The 18,142-nt window shown below is 46.5% G+C and overlaps 1 protein-coding gene across 1 annotated transcript; it reads left to right on the forward strand.

Moving 5' to 3' along the window:
- Positions 1 to 397: 397 nt before the first annotated feature.
- ATCAY (ATCAY kinesin light chain interacting caytaxin) lies at positions 398 to 10,737 on the forward strand. Its single transcript, XM_086627510.1, has 11 exons — positions 398 to 474; positions 4,627 to 4,691; positions 5,040 to 5,261; positions 6,052 to 6,237; positions 6,911 to 7,013; positions 7,567 to 7,698; positions 8,099 to 8,185; positions 8,598 to 8,696; positions 8,963 to 8,998; positions 9,841 to 9,876; positions 10,632 to 10,737. Exons 1-11 carry the CDS (start codon positions 398 to 400, stop codon positions 10,735 to 10,737), a joined length of 1,149 nt encoding a protein of 382 aa, XP_086483636.1.
- Positions 10,738 to 18,142: the final 7,405 nt, after the last annotated feature.

The raw sequence follows: 18,142 nt of genomic DNA on the forward strand, positions 1-18,142 counted from the left end.
TTATTTGTTTTGAGATTATTATCCAAAGAGAAGTAGCAAGGGAAAAAGGGGTGGGCATCAGCCCAGACAGTGTTGATCCTCAGGGAGAAGAGCTGAGGTCACAACAGAGCAGAGGTATACCTGTAGCTTTGATCCAGGGCCAACCTCACCTCCTCTTTCTTGTCCAAAGTGTGTCAGGTAGCCACAAAACCCCACGTCCTTGCCTTGTTCCTTCTGCAAAACAAGCAGCTATCACGCTGCTTTGCTGTGGACCACGGTAACGGCACACCTGCTCTGAAGGGTTCGGATTGAACGCTCCCTGGGCATGGTGCTCAATGCCAACCTCTCTGCCTTCCTCTTTCCAGCCTGAGTCCTTCCTCGAGGGAACCGCTGTGCAGCCAGCCCCTCTCTGAGCACAATGGGAACCACAGAAGCCACTTTGCGGATGGAGAACGTGGATGTGAAGGAGGAGTGGCAAGACGAGGACTTCCCCAGGTTTGTTCCCTGCAAAAAATAAAGCCAGGGAGAATTTTGTTTCTTCCTGTAAGAAACTAGCAGGGCATGGAGCATGCAGGTCCCTCCCACCAGCCCCAGAGGCAACAGGAGTCTTAACTCCTGTTAGCAGGGCAATTCTGGCCAAGCTTTTGTGGCAAAAGGATGCTCGAAATGCTGAAAAATTTTTTGGATGGCTTCTGGCAACCTTCTGTGAGAGTGCCAAGGAGAGCGTGAGGAGCAGGGTGCGGAGGACAGGGAGATTGGCATGGATGGATAGAGGTATACAAGGATGGATGGATGGATTGATGGATGCATAGACTCCTTCCTCATCTCTGAATCAAGCAGCGTCTCCCCAAACAGAGCAATGCTGCTTTACTGGGAATTTGCCACAGGAAGCAGAGTCATTGGGATGCAATGACTGCTGGCACCGACACGCAGAATCGGAATGGTTGCAAACCTCACAAGAAGTGATGCGTGGGTGACAGAAGGTGCCGAAGCGGCAGCTTTCACCTTCATAGACACTTTATTAAGTGCAGAGCGCCCCAAAAAATCCCCATAAGATCAGAGCAAGCTGAACTCCCTTCAGCCACCCAAAGGGTGCCCCCACCCACATCCAGCGCTGACCCACACATCAAGCACTAAATCCCATGGCCCAGCAGCAGCAGCTCACTGGGGCACACACAGCATGGCCAGCACCAAGCCCTGCTGCAGCTGGGGTCCAGGCTGCTGAGGGGCTTTTCAGGGCTGTCTCACCCTGTCCCAGCTGCAGCTGGATTCCCCCAGGCAGCCCACAGAACCCCTGTATTCCCAGACAGTGGCGCAGTGTGCTGCGCGGGTGGGCACGCACAGCCCCTGCCGTGCTAGAAAGGGTCTCCTGTTTCCCCTGGCATCGGCAGATGAGTTTAGCTCTGTTTACCCCGGGCCCAGCTGCGTGGCTAATCTAAGCACCTCTGTCTTCCAGCCCAGCAGCCAGCTCACAGGACATGGTTTTTCCTTCCGCTGGCCCCAGAGGTGGGCTCAGCCAAGTCCTTGGGTTGCTAGGAGGGATTTTTCTCTCCTCTGAGAGCAGAGCTGGGCAGAGCTTTGGGCTGATGGACCTCTGCCAACCTAAGGCTCGCCCAGAGCACTGTGCTGACAAGCTTTTAATTGAGTAGAAAGGAAAGCCAGGTGTGAAAACCGAGCACAAAGCTGTTCCAGCACCCGGACACCTATGCACCAACCCACACCATCATGTTGGAGCAGGAGCTGCCAGGCTCCTTTTCACACTTGCCATGCAAGCAGCAAACTCACCCCAGCCACAGCCAAACCTTCAAGGGGCATTTCTTCTGCAGAGCCCTCAGCGCCACCCGACACGGGCATCATCACTCCTGCCTAGAAAATGAAGCACAGGGAAAGGCAAAGGGATGTGACCGTGGCTGGGTGGCAAGCCAGTGGCAGGGACAGGGTCAGAGCCCTACAAACAAGCTCCCCAGCCTGCTGATAGACTGCTGCAGAGGGATTAAATCAGGAATGATGCAAGTGAAATAGAGCCCAAACAGCCACTGGGCAAACGAGTGAACGCCAGCTGTGTTTAACCAGCATTACAAATAAATAAATAATGATTTTCAAGACGCTTCCCCCTAGAAGCATTAAAATAATAGGGCAGAAGCTGCTGCATGTGGGACAGTAGCTCTCTAAGATGATTTGCTGCAGAGCTATTTTTGCTTAGCTGTGATTAACCAATCTTGCTACAAAAAAAAAAAAGCCCATAACCTAGACAAAGATCTGGGCTGGAGAAACTGAATTCAGCTGCTCATTAAGGACACAAGGCGACATTCCCATCCCTCCCGGAGCAGCTGGTCTGCAGAACAAGCTCAAAGTGCAACGCCAAGGCACTGAGCAAAGGGAGAAAAGGGTCCCCTCTCCTGCTGCTCCCTGCAGGGTCAGTCTCCTGCCGAACGAACGGTCCGGTCCGTCTCAGCTGCTGGTGCAAGCGCCGTCCTGCAATGATGCTGTGAGGGTGCCGCGGGGCGGATGCGGGAGCATGCTCACTGCATCACGCGGCCGTCGGATCGCGGTCGGGTCGGTGGAGGCTCGGGCTGGTTGGGGCCCAAGAGAAGGTGCTTTTAGAGGGCAACTGGGCAGCACGCTCTCAGCAGAAAGCAAAATGGTGGCGCCCGACCCTTAGAAAACCTGCTTCGTTCAGAAAATTCGGCATCTGGGGCTAGCTGCCTTTGGGAAGGAGGATTTACACGGGAGACGGGGAGGTAGCGATACGAGCATCCTTGGGGAAGGTAAGAAAGCCCTTTTCTTCACCTCTGGCTTTTGAATTGCTTTTCTTGAATGAATCCCAGCATGAGAGAGCGGAGTGCCTGACTGCAGCACGTACTCGGGTACAGCTGGGCCTGCCCCCCCTCCTGTCGATGCTGTATCACCAAGTTGTGCCAGGCGCCAGCTCACAGCCAGACAAACAACCAGCCAGGCCCCCTTCAAGACCAAAGCAAAAGGGGAGAGGAGAGGCTGGAGTGGGGCAGAGGGATCTTTCCGACTGCTCAGGATGATCGCGGCAGCAAGGAGCAAGCGCCTTTGATCAGGTCTCTAACTCTCATAAATATACAACAACCAGCTAGGAGAGGATTATCCCTTAATCTAAATATTTATAGGGTTTAATTTGGCTGGTGGCTCTGGTGCCGTAGCAGCACGAAGAGGAGCCTTTGTAGGGCAGAGCTAGGCTGTGTCCTCCTGCGGACTCGGAGGTACTGGCCCCCATCATCTCCCTCCCTGCCAGCAGCTGCTGGACACCAGCCCCGTGCACGGTCCCATCCCCACTCCTATAGCACTGCCTTAAAACTGGCTTCACCCCAGGGCTGTCCCAGCACCCAGGATTTTATACCTGGAGGTATGAGCTCTTCCCCGTGTTGAGGGGGAGATCCCAGTAAGGGGCAGGTAAAACGAGGACGGCTCAGGTCCCTTCTAAACAGACCTTCGACATCATGAACTTATCGTGGGGTTGGTGGGGTTTGGTCATGCTGCACGAGAAGTCTCCAACCCAGCTAATGCCAGGGGACAGGCACAAGTCCCAGCTCAAATTAAGGGGAAAAGCGTTCAGAAAGTGTCCAGCTCAGGGTGGGCAGCGTGCTGCTCAGCCACCAGCCAGGGTTCCTCACCACAGTGCTGGGGGCTGGGTTCTGACTTCACTTACCCCAGTACGGGTCAGGAGCAACTCCAGCAACTTCCAAAGGGTGACAGCAACGTAATGAGATTTGGCATTAACGTCTGTACAACAAAGCCAACTTTTAAATCAATTGAGGCTTCTACTCTCCAGCTGGAGGCATGGTGATTGATACCAAGAGGGTGCAGAGGCCGAGCAGGAGAAGCTGCAGATCCTGACCTCTGCCATGCAGCCCCAGGAAGGGAGCGTGGGTCAGCCCTTGGCTCCGAAATACGGGTTTGAGTGCTGATGCCTGGATCTTAACTCCGAATGAACCTCAGCAGGGTTTGGGTATCACTGTCAGGTTTTGTCAAACAGGGGCTGAGGTGAGGACGGGGTGACAATTCTGAGGTCACACCTAAGGTTCGATCCCTGCCCTGAGCACCAGCTGACTTAGAGCAAAGTCACCACCGAACAAGGAGGCAGCTGCATCCTGGGAGAGGCAGCTGTGGTGGTTATTCTGGATAAAGTTCTGCTGTGGTGCAGCCAGGGCCTGTGACAACTGCAGAAGATGTCCCCTAGTACCCTCGATGAGAGATGCCTCTCAAACTTCTGACAGAGATAAAAATGGGGATAACATGGAGAGAGTGAGGATGTTAGCAGGCTCTTCTAGGAACAGGATTTGCTCCCATATCCCTGGCTGGATTTTCCAGCCTCTTGGCTGAATGGCAACATGAGAGAGGTGCTGGGGGGTAAATGCAGGGATAGTTTGGAGGTTACTGGGGATTGCACAGTGCTCCAGCGAGAAAGCACAGCTGCTGGGTTGCTCTTGGGCAAATCTCCCGAAAGCATCCCTCAGGCTGAGCTCACAGGCAAAAGGGAAAGGGTGAGAGCACACGTGGGGTTGTATGTTTTTCCCCGATGTCCCCAGTTCTCTCCGCTGTCTGCCATGGAGTGACTTTCTCTTAAACATCACCTGCTATCTCCTGTCTTTTTACCTCCACGTCTTGGCTTGCCTGCAGACCTCTCCCAGAGGAGACGGGGATGGAGTCACTGGGCAGCCCTACAGAAGACGAGAACACATCCTGTAAGTACCAGCCTGCCTTATCAGGAGTTTGAAGGGAAACAAGCCTATGGGAACTGCAGCTTGAAGTTAGGGCAAAAGCCAGTTCCCTTGGAGTATCCACAAAAATTCCCACGTGGGAGAGGAAACCAGCAGAGATTTGAATTTGATAGTCTTTCACAAGAAGCTGGGGGAGGAAATAGGTATCTCAGAAGTGTGGGCACTTTTATCCAGCCATACCTGCAGGCATCCAACACCTCCCAGCTATGACCCACCACCCTTAGCCTAAAACATGCCTGATGAAAGCACCATGTCCTGCACTAAGGATACAGGACAAGGACAACCTGTCGGTTATTTTCCTTTTAACTCCAGCTCCCCCAAATACTTTAAACTTTAACGGGGCGCATCGCAAGCGGAAGACACTTGTTGCACCTGAAATCAACATTTCCCTGGACCAGAGTGAAGGCTCCATTCTCTCCGATGACTTCTTGGACACACCAGATGACCTGGACATTAATGTGGATGATATTGAAACCCCTGATGAGACAGATTCCCTTGAATTCCTGGGGAACGGAAACGAACTGGAATGGGAAGGTAAAAGGCTGGTTTGGGGTGAATGTCTACAGGGGCTGGGGCTTTTTTTTAGCCTCTTTTTAACCACTTTGGACACCACTCACCATCAGCAGCTGAGCACCGACTTCCCCAGCAGTGAAGCACAGCACACACAACCAAGCCCCATCTTCCACCCAGTATCTGCCCCAGCAAGACCCCAGCTATAGCCCAGTGCTGTGATCTCAGCACTTCCATCTGGGTACAGTCTGGGCAGAAGTAGTTCAGGGACTCACAAACTCTGGTCTAGCCATAATTCAGGATAAGGCATAAGGCTGTGGACACCCATCCCCTTCCAGCTGCAAGTTGGGCCACCATCCCAGACTGGAAGGTGCCACCTGCCAGTAGAGCTGTCATGTGAATGTTCAAACGTCCTGAATAACATGGTCTTGACTAACCTGGCTGATTTTGGCTGAATTGGGCTAAGGACTCACACAAGCAGCTCTGCTAGCAGATCAGAAGACAGCCCCTCTGGTACAGGCAGTGCCCTCTTCAGCCAGTATAGATGGATCTGAAGGAGGATCCAGCAAGAAGTCCAGTGCTCAGCCCGTGACTGCAGGTACTATAAGCAGCATGAGATGTTAAAGCTTATTTCTATTACAATTTGGAAACGGAACAAGATTATTAGGAACCACAAACTTGCACAGATCAAAGTTGCAGATGAAACGGGTCATCCTCAGTCTGCGGTTGTTATTGTCTCTTACTGCACACCGAAGCTCTCGCAGAGCCTTTCCATGTGTTATATTAAAGGCAGAAATGTTTGTTGCTCTTCCAGATGACACTCCTGTAGCCACAGCCAAGAACATGCCTGGGGACAGCGCAGACCTGTTTGGGGATGGTGGGACAGAAGATGGGAGTGCTACTAATGGACGGCTCTGGAGGACCGTCATCATCGGAGAGCAGGAGCACCGCATCGACCTCCAGATGATCAAACCCTACATGAGAGTGGTGACACACGGAGGTGAGGGAGAGGTGGATTGGTGGATTTCTCTCAGTCTGTCTTTGTCAAGCTGGAGGGGATGCCATGACTGTTTTGACCATCTTTAGGGAAAAATTGCTATTCATTTTGTGCCAGTATGTGGCAGGCAAGCACAAAAGCACCCAGCTCATGCTAAAAAAACCCATAGCCACTGTAGCAACCTTTCAACAAACCACAGAGGTGACAAAGCTGGCTCTGAGCAAGACTGAATAAACCCCGACCCTCTGCCCTGGGTGCGGGCAGCACGGCCAGGGATGAAGGGTCTGCAAGCACTTAATCCCGCTGTAGCTCGGTGCCTGAGCTGCCTCTGGGGGCACAGCTAAAGGCCAACATGTCCACAGTTAGTGGACACTTCTGAAATCTGTGCACAGCCAAGCAGTGACCCAGGATGAAGTTCTCAGCTCTGTGCTTTGACAGGCACAAATTCCTTCCCTGAACCCCACATGCATGTTATGGCCACAACCAGGAAGGGAGGCAAACCTGATCACGAAAGAGGTCCATAAGAGGGACAAACACTCACCTAGAGCTGAACAGAGGCACAAAAAGCAGCACTGGCCCAAATTTGGTGATACATCTTCACTGCCATTTCTCCTTCAACTCTTGCATCTCTCCCCTGGAAAGAGTCACTGATGCTGCCTGTATCTTTCTTTCCCAGGATACTATGGAGAAGGTCTCAATGCCATCATTGTCTTTGCTGCCTGCTATCTCCCAGACAGTAACCTGGCTGATTACCACTACATCATGGAGAATCTCTTCTTGTAAGTGGCTGGTTGAGGTCTATGAGGGAGAGGAGGGCAAGGAAGGTAACTCGGGCACTGGGAAAACAGTTTCCATGTATTCATTGCATCAGGAACCTCAGCAGGAAATAGCTTGAATCCAGGCCAAGCATACCCAGTGTGCAGCTGCAGACTGGAGCGAGCATCACTGGGCGAGACACCATCCCCAGCATTTGCATACAAGTCCAATAAGTCAAAGCATTCAAACATTCAGCATTAATTATGCCAGTGATGGACTCACAACCAGGCTAGAGCATATGCATCCAATGCTGAACAGCTGATAGACGTTACTGCTAGGCAGAGGAACAGCAGGGGGATGTCCATCAGTGCATGCACTATGCTAACATGTACCAGCTATCCCTCAGAAATACCCCTAGACATCCTGCAGAGGTGCCAGGAGAATCTGAAATCTATTTCAAGGTCTTCAAAGAAAGGGTCTAGAGGCTTTTTGGGATGACACACGGGTTCCTGAGGAAGCCATAGGAGACCTTTTTCAAGTCTCATATCTCCATCACTTTTGGTCACCTCCCAACAGATATGTGATCAGTAGCCTGGAGCTGCTGGTGGCTGAGGACTATATGATCGTGTACCTAAACGGAGCGACACCCCGGAGGAGGATGCCAGGCCTTGGCTGGCTGAAGAAATGCTATCAGATGATAGACAGAAGGTGAGAATCCTGTCGGTGTTGCCTCTTCATTCTTCCCTGTCCTCTTTCCACATCTCTTCCACTGCTTCCTCACAGCCTTCCCCACCACTCCTCCTTCCTCACATTCTGTAGTTTCTTCCTCTATCACAGCTTTCTGACTTACTCCAGGCTCTTTTCTTCACCTCTTCTCCCTCCTTCCCTCACAAACAGAGATCAGGCTAATCCAAGCAAAGCAGTGCTCCTACAGCCTGCTGGGTCTGAGCTTAAGTAGGGTTCCTAAGGCCACCAGCAGGGCTCTTGTCTGGAGCCACCCAGCTGAGGCTGGTGAGCATCATAACGCTTGTTAGTGCCCTGACATGCTACAGGTGAGCTTAAGAAGAGGTACTTGAACCTGACTCTCTGTCCCATGGCTTTTCCACAGGCTGCGTAAAAACCTCAAAGCATTGATAATCGTGCATCCTTCGTGGTTCATCCGGACAGTGCTGGCTATATCCCGACCTTTCATCAGGTAAATGTAACATGTTCCTAAACTCAGCTGGTTTTGGAGTGGAAATTTAATCTCACGAGTCAGATCTCAAGCTCACCTTTAACTAGTAGTGACCAAAGCAAGACTGTTTGTCATTGTCCTGCATCTCTCTGATACTTCCAAGGACAGCTGCAGAAGTGGTTTTAAGAGACACTGTGGTGATCTGGATCCAGATCAAAGTTTTTCTCAGTGGGTAGTGCAAAAAGATTTACTAGGAAGTGCAGGAATGGTGGTCCTTTTTCCTTCCTACAGATATTGAGAGGCAGGGGTCAAAGCAGACTAGGGGGATATAGAGATGCAGAACTCCCCATTTCCATCAGGAAAATTCTGACTTCCTATGGAGAGAGCATCAAAACAAGACCTCAAGCACACACTCTTTCTCTCTCTCTGCCAGTGTGAAGTTTATCAATAAGATCCAGTATGTTCACAGCCTGGAGGAACTGGAGCAACTTATCCCAATGGAGCACGTGCAGATTCCAGACTGCGTCTTACAGTGAGTATCAGAGGGACCCTGGGGCACACGTAGCTCTGAGGAGGCCCAGGACAAAAATCCCATGTAGCAGGAGATTGTGTTGAGTCAAAACCCAGGTATTGGAAATGCAGAGCCCGAGGCAAACCTTGTCTTACTCATATACTGGTGCCAAGCAAGAGCTGGGCTGGTTTGTAGTCGCTCTCATCTTCAGAGCAAACATAGTATTTTACTAAAAGTGAACAGCCCTGACTGGATAATATTTAAAGAACGTTTCCTGTTTGTTGCAGATATGAAGAAGAGAGGATCAAGGCCAGAAAAGAAAGGTAATATTAATTTTGAGAGGTGGAGGGTGGGTTCATTTTCTTGGGATGCTGTTGCTTTCTCTCCTCGTTATTTGTGTTAGAACCAGTCAACTCTGTGTTCCTCCTACCCTGGTATCCCACACAGCCTACACTTATTTTCTCCTGATTTTCTCAAAATTAGTAAAAGCTGCAGGAGAGAGGAGAAGCTTGATTAAAAGGTTATTTATCCATAAAACTGTTCCTCTTAACCCCACAAGTGCACGCATCCTGAACATGCAGCACAGGTGCTAGCAGGGGTCATCAGAAATCTCTCCATGTATAAAAAAGGCACGTTTTCCCCACATGACCACGCAAACTGACCTTAAAGGGCGAGCTGGTGCTTATTTTAAAAGCCACTTCGTTCTGCTAGAGTGGCATAAAGAGGGCCATTAGTTTATGGGTTATTTTGTTTCATTCTTCTAGAGCCATTCCATCCCTGGGGATTTAGGATAGACATGCTGGCCAGGAGCAGTGGTAACAGTTGGCTCCACTGAAAGCAAAAGGCAATGGTGGAGAGAGGACAGACCACCAGAGCGATGTGCTGTGCTGACACCTCCTCAAGCTGGTGAATTGAATGGGAGATGCCAGGCTGGGACGATTCGGTTCAGGTTAGGTGCTGAAAAGTGAGTTGCCCAGCCCCCAAGGGCCAAGAGAGGCATCCTGAAGGATTTTGGATTATCAAGGCTGCTTATCACAGGGACTAACAGTCGTTTCTGGTGTGATAACCTCTCTCTGAGCTCCAGCTATCTCTAGAAATGCCTTAGACACTCTTTCACACTGCTCACCCCTAGATGATAGATTTCAAATGCAATTTGTGTTTACAGGGCAGAAGAGAAACAAGACATGGCTGAGAAGGAAAGGTAACTATTCTTTCTTATTTATCTTTCCCTTATAACACAGTTTAACTGGTCTTTGGTGAGGAGAACGGCCCTAATGCTTGGTAACAGCCCTGGGGAGCCAGGCTCTGCCTTCTCAGGAGAGGTTTGGACTCCACAGGACATTTCTCAAGTGTCTGGGAACTGATAAAACCTCTCCTCTCCCTCGCACCTCCCTGCACCATCACTTTTGTGATGTTATTGACCTTCAGCTACATGAAGGATTCCTGACTCTCCTTTTCACCTCCAGCTTTACTAGGGAACCAGTTTGGTCATGGACCAGTGCCAGAGGCACTGGGAAACGTTCTCCTGACGTTCAGTTGTAGGAACTGCATGCTGGTGCAATGCAGAGGGCCAAATCCTGCTGTCAAGCACATCTTGGGTGTGCGTAAAGGCAAGATATGAGGCTGTAACGTTGGATAGGAAGGAAAATTCTAGGGAGGTTTGGAAGACGTGGTCAAAAACCTATGCCAGGCTAATTTGGCCTGGTTTTGGCTCTGCTTCAGATTGATATAGCCTGCCTTTTTTATTTTATCTAACCAGCTCCTGAGGGGCAACAGTGCATATTTCTGCTATTCTCTTCCCAGAGAAAAAGGAGCTTTGATCAAAATTGCCAAGGTCCATTGGACGACTCTGAATTGTTCCAAGAAACAAACGGGACCTCAGGGCCAAAAGAGATGATGATTAGTCTGTGGTGGAGATTCACTCATATCTTTTTTTGCTGTTTCTCTTCCAAGCAGGCCTGTGGCCCCAGCAGAGGATCAAGAAACCAGGTTTGATTCCTACCTCTCTCTTTCGTTTGTCTGGCTCTCTGTGACAGATTTCATTGCATTTGGAATCCGCTAACTGGGAAGGCAAGATGGGTTAGACCCAGGACCTCTCTAGCCCAGTGCCACTCACGAGCACGAGAGAGCCATCAGCCACTCTGCAGCAGGGAGGTACAAAGCCGAGAAGCTGTTGACACCTTCAACATATACTGGTTGAAGTATACTGGTTCAACGTATACTGGTTGAAGTATACTGGTTCAACGTATACTGGTTGAAGACTGCAGCGAGGCTGCGGTCAGAACCACAACCGCTGCAGCTGGTCCCAAAGCACAGACCAGTCACAGCTGCAGCTGCTGGGGAGGCACTTGAGAAAAGCTGCCCCTCAATAAATTACCTGGCACTCGCCACGTGGGAAAGGTGGGTGCGTGGGAAGTTACTGCAGAGCTGCCTTTCTTCACCCTGCAGTAACTTTTTCATGGTCCTTTGTGCCCAGGAAAAGTCCTTAGAGAAGGAGAAAGCCCATTAAAGCTAGAGTGACATTATCTTTGGCCCTGATACACTTTTGTAGAGGATTACACCCAAACGTATTTTTCGACACAGTGGGAATAACAAAATCAATACTACAATTTGCTTTCGAAAAATAACTCTTGTCTTTCTGTTCCTTCCCAGTATGTCATGAATCGAAGTAGTGTGGAATGAATGGAGTAGGAGAATGACGCAGCCTGGCAGTCACCCACGTAAATGACCTTTTGGTATAAGACCTTGCCACCATCTTATTCCGCGTGCTGTAAGATCACGGAGCCTGTCTCCCCTGTCTCCAAGATGCAAAGTCCTTTAAACTTTTTGAAAACATTTTACTCAAAAAAGACAAAAGACAACACAACAACAAACAAACCACAAAGCAAAACAAGCCAAGAATAGCACTTTTCAGGACAGGTTCCAGTGTGTTTCAACAATGGTCTGTGGAGAGCTATTAAGTAGTGCAAATAGATACCGTGTTTCCTCTTAGTAAGTTAAGAGCATCCTGTAGTCCATTAGTCACCAGCCCAGAAAGAGATATATTTTTTGTTTAAATTATAATCCCTTCCCCTAACTTGCTGCTGGCCAGCACTCAGATGTTTTGCTCTAAACTGCACACCCAGTGTCCTCCATACAGACATTAGAGCAGCCATTCCCCCAGGGAATAACTCCTACAGGCAATGAAGAGAGTGCATTTTGTCCTTTCTATACCCAGTATACGTTTCTTCCTGAGAATACCAAGTGCCCACCGGTCTAGGCACCTCTTCCAGCCTTGACCACCTCAGCTAATTCATTGCCAGTTCCTCTTATTAACTCACATTGAACCATTCTTATGAGTAAATGCCATGTTTTTTCCTGATTTGTTCTGTCTCGGCTTGTAAGGCACTCTGATAGCTTTGGAAGAGGGTCCCACAGGGCATGGCAGCCTCCACAGAACCTTCTGGTCAGCATCTTCTCATACCAACGCACATGCACCAAAAAGGTCTGGATTTAAGAAGGAGCCTTATGGACAAGAAAGTTTTTCATGCCTTGTCTTTGTATTGATTTCATGACACTGGACAATCATTCACTATCGATACCTCCTATTGCGGAGACAAGCTGCTACAGGTTTGAAATATCCTACTTGCTGTCCCTGGGTAACGAGGGCCTCGTCCATAAACGTACCTGCCTGGGAAAAACCCAAGTGGAGAATTCTGCAGATGTGGAGGCAGGACACCGTGTCTGGGTTCAGCTGCTCAGCCAAGAGATGCAGACGTGATATCGAGACTCTGAAATTTTGTATTTTGGACTCATGAGGATTCTGTGAGCAAAGGAGGGAAGAAAATCTAAGAAACAACTAAAATAATTTGGAAACTCCCAATTTCACCAGAGCAGCTTACATAAACTGCCTCAAACGCATCAGGTGAAAGCCCTTGCAGACGACTACAGATGAAGAATTTCCTGCATATTTCAAGCCTGGCAACCCCAACCCGTGGCCATTCGAAATGACCACCGCTTCACTCAGCTCGGAAACCCCCTGGAGACAAGAAGCCCTTTGCCCCCCTGGCAAAGCCAGTTTTTCCTCGAGATACAGATGTCTCCTCTGTATAAAGCTTCTCTTCTTTTTCTTCAGATGAATAAAACTGCTCTAGATGAGATCTTTATTTTCCTGAATGCCACAAAGGAGCACCAAATATGCATTCTAACCTTACTTTTCATTTGATGTATGTTTTTCTCACGCACTTCAGTCACGGATGTATTTACCAAACAGACCTTTGCATGAAAAACAGAGTGCTGCATCCACAGCATCGGGTCTAGAAGCTGAAGATGGTAGAAGCTCCATATTACATGTTTATAAAAAGTACCAAGCAAGCACCGACCTCCACAGCTTTCTAGAAATCTCATTATTGCCAAAGTGAATTCAGTTTTTTTTGAGTTTCGGTTTTATGCCAGTAACTCCTGCAAAAGGCATTCCGTCCGAAGCTTTCCAAGCAGTCAGCAGGCATCTGTTTCAAGACAGAAGCAGCAGTCAGAAATTTTCAAACATTCATGTGTTAACCTGAGCTGCAAAGCTGGGTATCCTTTTCCACACACGGTCTGTCGGACGGACTGAAGGAACCCACGGAAATTAAGGAAGGACTCTTCCCATCACACTAATTTTAGCTCAGACTATGAACAATCACAAATCCCCTTGTAGCATGAGAGTACAGGAATTCACTGTCTCCCACTGATAATATTTAAACCTAGATTTTTCCTTTCTTTCCTTTGAGATCCTTTTTATGCCTTTAGATAAAAAATCACCTGCTCTGCTTTCCCCAAAAGAATGCAATGCAGTTGGGCACTGAAAGGGAAGTTTACAATTATATAACGAACAAAATTGATAGAACATTTAAGAATGTTTAAAAGTACAACTCTATAAACCTTTCGTGTATCTGTAGTTACTAAACACTTCAGTGAAAAATGTGCACATCATGGAAAATACTGCTGTTATGGAATACATGGACATGGAATATAAGAAACCTCAATTATATTTAGTCTTAGGACCTGAAGAAATAGACTGCTTCTTCACCCTCAGCAGTAACCATACCAGAATAATGTGGGTTTTGGTTGGTTTGTGTTTATTTTTTTCTCCAAAGAAAAGACATTATGTCTACTTTTTCAGAAAAACTACAGAACGAGCAGATCTGAAGACAAAACTTCGTATTTTTTTCCAAGTAATTCCTTCAGGGTGAGGTTAAGAGTTCAGCTGTGAAAAGGACAGATCACCGATTTCATTTCAAGATAGGAAGCAAGACATTTGTTTGAATACAAAAGTCAATTTGTAACTCCTTTGAAAGAATTTTTCAAAAAGTGCACTTTGTGTAGAGCACTCTAAGTAGTATGCACTATATTTTAATTTTTAACACAATTTTATGGGTGTATAAATTTTATGTTCCTGGATGGATGGATGTCTATATGTCTTTTCAACATAAAAAAGAACCTACATCTCATAATGGATAAACTATAGCTAAATGTAAAAAGTGCATTTTTATAGCAAAAAAAAAAAAAAGTATCATTAACTTCTTTCAGACAGTGATTTTAGATGCTACTTGAAACCAAAGTAGCTACAAATTCATTGCCAGAAATGAGCAGTATCCATTTACTGAACAGGAAGCAACATCCCTAAGTTGGGTGGCAACAGACCTCTACAAGCTTCAAAAAAACCCAGATCCACATGCTGTAACAAACACACCTCCAAATACGCTGCGTTCATCTTCAGAAGATCACCACAAATGTCGATCCACCTCGCAGTGGAGGCGAGAGATGCCCAGGAACTCCCAAGGACAGCCCATGCCAGGTGCGGAGGCTGCGGATGATATCATCGCATCGGTGGGGATGCTCAAAGCCAATGACAGCACTTCCCTCGCCCCAAAATCAAGTGGTGACAAGAGAACAAACAGAAACTTGAGGAGACTGAAGCCATTTTACAAATTTCTTTGCCAGTTCCTTAAAGAGAGCTGCTCTCCAAGCCTATTTGCAGAAGGGGTTACCAGTTGAGCTCTACGTTTCCACTGGAGATGCAGCTTATAAAAGAAATGAGTGATACCAGCAAAAAAAAAAAAAAAATCATCTTGCTAGTAAAAGTGCATTTACAGGAGGACTTTTGCCAGTATATAGACGTATGTTTAAAAAATGAAATGAAATAAAGTACATCCTTTTAGCAATACTGCTATACTGGTCCATGTTCCAAACGTACGTCAGGCCTTGTTTCACAAATCATCTCCAAAGGATAAATATTTTGACTTATGAATGCACTGTATTATATCAAAGAGCAGGTATTACCCACAACATTTTTCTGGTCTTGGATTCAACTTTTATGCGATTTTCTAATGGTGAATCCATGGACGGCCACATTTTAGCTGCAGAAAAGATTATTTTACACCCGTGATAGCACATTCACAAAAATCATGGTATTCTTACTGGCAGCCAGTGCCCACCTACCAAAAAAATCAGATCTCTTCCTGATGACAGACTAGGAAATACCTTCCCATCTCTTTTAGGGAGTCACAGGACCGGACCCGGCCTTTGGACACGCAGGCACTTGTCACTGCGTCGTGCAGCGACCATCCGATTTATTCAGTTAAAACCACTTTGTTTTGGCAAATACAGGAATCGTCCAGATTTGGGGCTGTCCAGTAATTTTCATTTTGATTCACAAAGAAGACACAGGAAATAAAACTGAGATACTGCTCTACGTTCAAGTTGGATAATTAACACAATTCCTTCCGGGCAGTACTGCGTAAATGTGAGTGGGTATTTAGAGCACACCTCATTGCATTTTTTCCATCTATTTTTTCCAAAGATTATTTGCTTACAGATGTGCATACACATGTGTGAGAAAAGCTAAGCAGTAAGGGTTTTAAAAGCAACAGATCCTCTAATTTTACACATCTAGGGGTGAGAAAACAAAAGAGTTAATGAGATGCTGGTGGCAATAAGTTCAGACTGGCCTGACAGCAGGTGAAATGTACGGGCAAAATGGCTATAAATACAAAAGCACATGTTTTCTCTTTTGTATTTCCATATTTACTGGCAGTCAAAAATACAGCATGCTACTGGTAAAGTGAATTTTAAAAAGTCACCAAGACAATATAACATCGTCTATCTCAGTTTTTTTTTCCTTTGTAGTGGGCCCTTTTAACCCAAACCTACATGTAAAAATGTGTGAACTGTCATTTTTCTAAAGTGTTTGTAATTAGGTGGTTTATGGCAGAAGACATAGATTGCTGTTAAGTATGTATTATTATTTTTGCTTTGTATTATTCCATAAGAATCTGTGGATATTCAATTAAAATGAAACTAATCCTTAAGCAAAACCGCTTACCCTTCTTTTTGTCAGTATCTTTTGTTTAGACTTTGGCTCCATAGGGAAAACACGGTGAAAATGTTTCTTTGGATGCTATTCCCTCGAACAAAGCAAGCCAAAGTCCTGCCTAGCAATTATGATACTACAAAATGAACCTCTCAGAATGTTTTTACTAAAATAACTTCTATTCTAACACTAATATGGTGTACGATGTTTCCAAGTTTCCCTCAGTGTTGTGCTTTAGAAGAGTGCCATGGAAAAATTGCTTCCCTTGGTTTCTATCAACCTGTACAGAACCATACTTGTCTCAGGTTTTTTTAATCTCACGTTATTTTCACTTTTTTTTTTTAATACTCAAATTGATAAAATGATTGGGAATTAAATTGTAAAAACAAACACACACAGACAAAAAAAAAAAAAAACCACAAACCCTAAAACTGTGTGAACAGGAAAAAAACCCAAACCCTTATAAACAAGTATTTACAGGAAAATGCCCGAGATGTCTAACTTGAGCAGGTTTTAGACAGGTTATTAACATATTTCAATTAATGAATTGGAAGTATGAATACATACAAGTCTGATCCTATAACAAGCATTACTGTATTCATGCCATGAAATAACTCATTCAGGAAATGCATATTCGTTTAAATTAGTATCTATTAATATGGTTCATTTTTGCTGCGTGTAGGTATGAAAGCAGTTTTGTTGCTATGGTTTTATTTTCACCAAAAAACCTCTAGTGCAATCATATCGGTGTCGACAGCCTTTTTTTCTGCTCACCCTCTCTGATTTTTTGTTAAATTCATATACAAAAGTTTGTAGAAGGAATGGCAATACTATGTGTCAAATGTGACATGTAGAGCCTTGGATTAAATCCATGTGGACAAGAACAGCGTAGGAACCCGTTGTTCCAGTAGAATGCTGCTAACCCCAGGCAGTGTTCTATAAAATCCTGGACTTACTCGCTTTTGCAGCTCCTCTGATGCAGGCACGTGGGTTTAGGGTATGAATGAAACGCTTAAAATATCTCAAGTGGCCTTGCACCGAAAGGCCACCGGCATCAGCGACGTGTCATGAAGGGACCTGGTCAAAAAAGGAGGCAGGGAGTCTTGGTTGAGGTGTGCCAGACCCAGCTCTGAGCACGAAGAACGCAACCGATACGGCAGACAAAGTTCAAATCTCATCAAATCTCATCTCAAAGTTCAAGTGTCATCAAATCAAACCACACCATGCCACAAGGAACGGGATTAGCTGCTGCCCTACCAAAGGAACAACGTTTCCCAATCAGAAGACAAGATGTCCTTCCTCAAAAGAAAACTTACTCTTCAGTCAGCCTTCACTGCAGCTTTCCATTAGCCACATTATTTGACTGATTGCAATTTTATATTATTATTATTTTCATTTCACAGTCCTTAGAAGCTAAGAATGTTCCCTAGAAATGATGTTTTAAAATACCTCCGCTGCAAACCAGCTGCAGTTTAAAAGACAGAAGAGAGGCACTCAAAAAACTCATTTTTTTAAAAGATTTTAAAAATCTTTTAAACATACCGAGGTTACATCGTTGGTTTGAGGGTTTTTGGCAGAACGGGAGAGAAAAGTCAATCTCTAACTGGTTACTGCTCTTGTCACCACTCAATTTACCTGTGCTACATTTTTGTGTCTGCAAACCTGTGCTGCAGCACTCTGCTGGATGCATTACCAGTCCCGTCGGTCTGGTCTGCTCTGGAGATGCTGGATAAGGCCCCTCAGTGGATGCAGGAGTTGAGCACTTCCCTTTTCTCAGCCGGACCTGCGGTCCAGGTATCACCCAGATGGTGCCAACTGTGATTAAGATCAATAGCAGAACATTAAGTGAATTTTCCAGAAATGTTGCTGATGAAAGTTTAGACGTTATAAACTCTCCCTCGACTGCACAGTTAGTTTTCATGGCTTATTTTCTTTGTATTAGGTGCCTAAAACCCACCTAAATTGCAGGCTGCCTCTCACATCTACTCCACAACCAGCTCTAATTTTAAGGCAGGAAAAAAACTATTATAACGTCACCCTATTGTGTGAATTAAAAATTTACAAAAAAAAGGCTTGTCTTTCCTCCAAAACAAAATCACTTTCTACCTAGACCTCACTTTGGCAGTTTGAAGGA

Source organism: Tauraco erythrolophus, chromosome 28 (assembly GCF_009769465.1).
Source record: "Tauraco erythrolophus isolate bTauEry1 chromosome 28, bTauEry1.pri, whole genome shotgun sequence".
NCBI lineage: Eukaryota > Metazoa > Chordata > Aves > Musophagiformes > Musophagidae > Tauraco > Tauraco erythrolophus.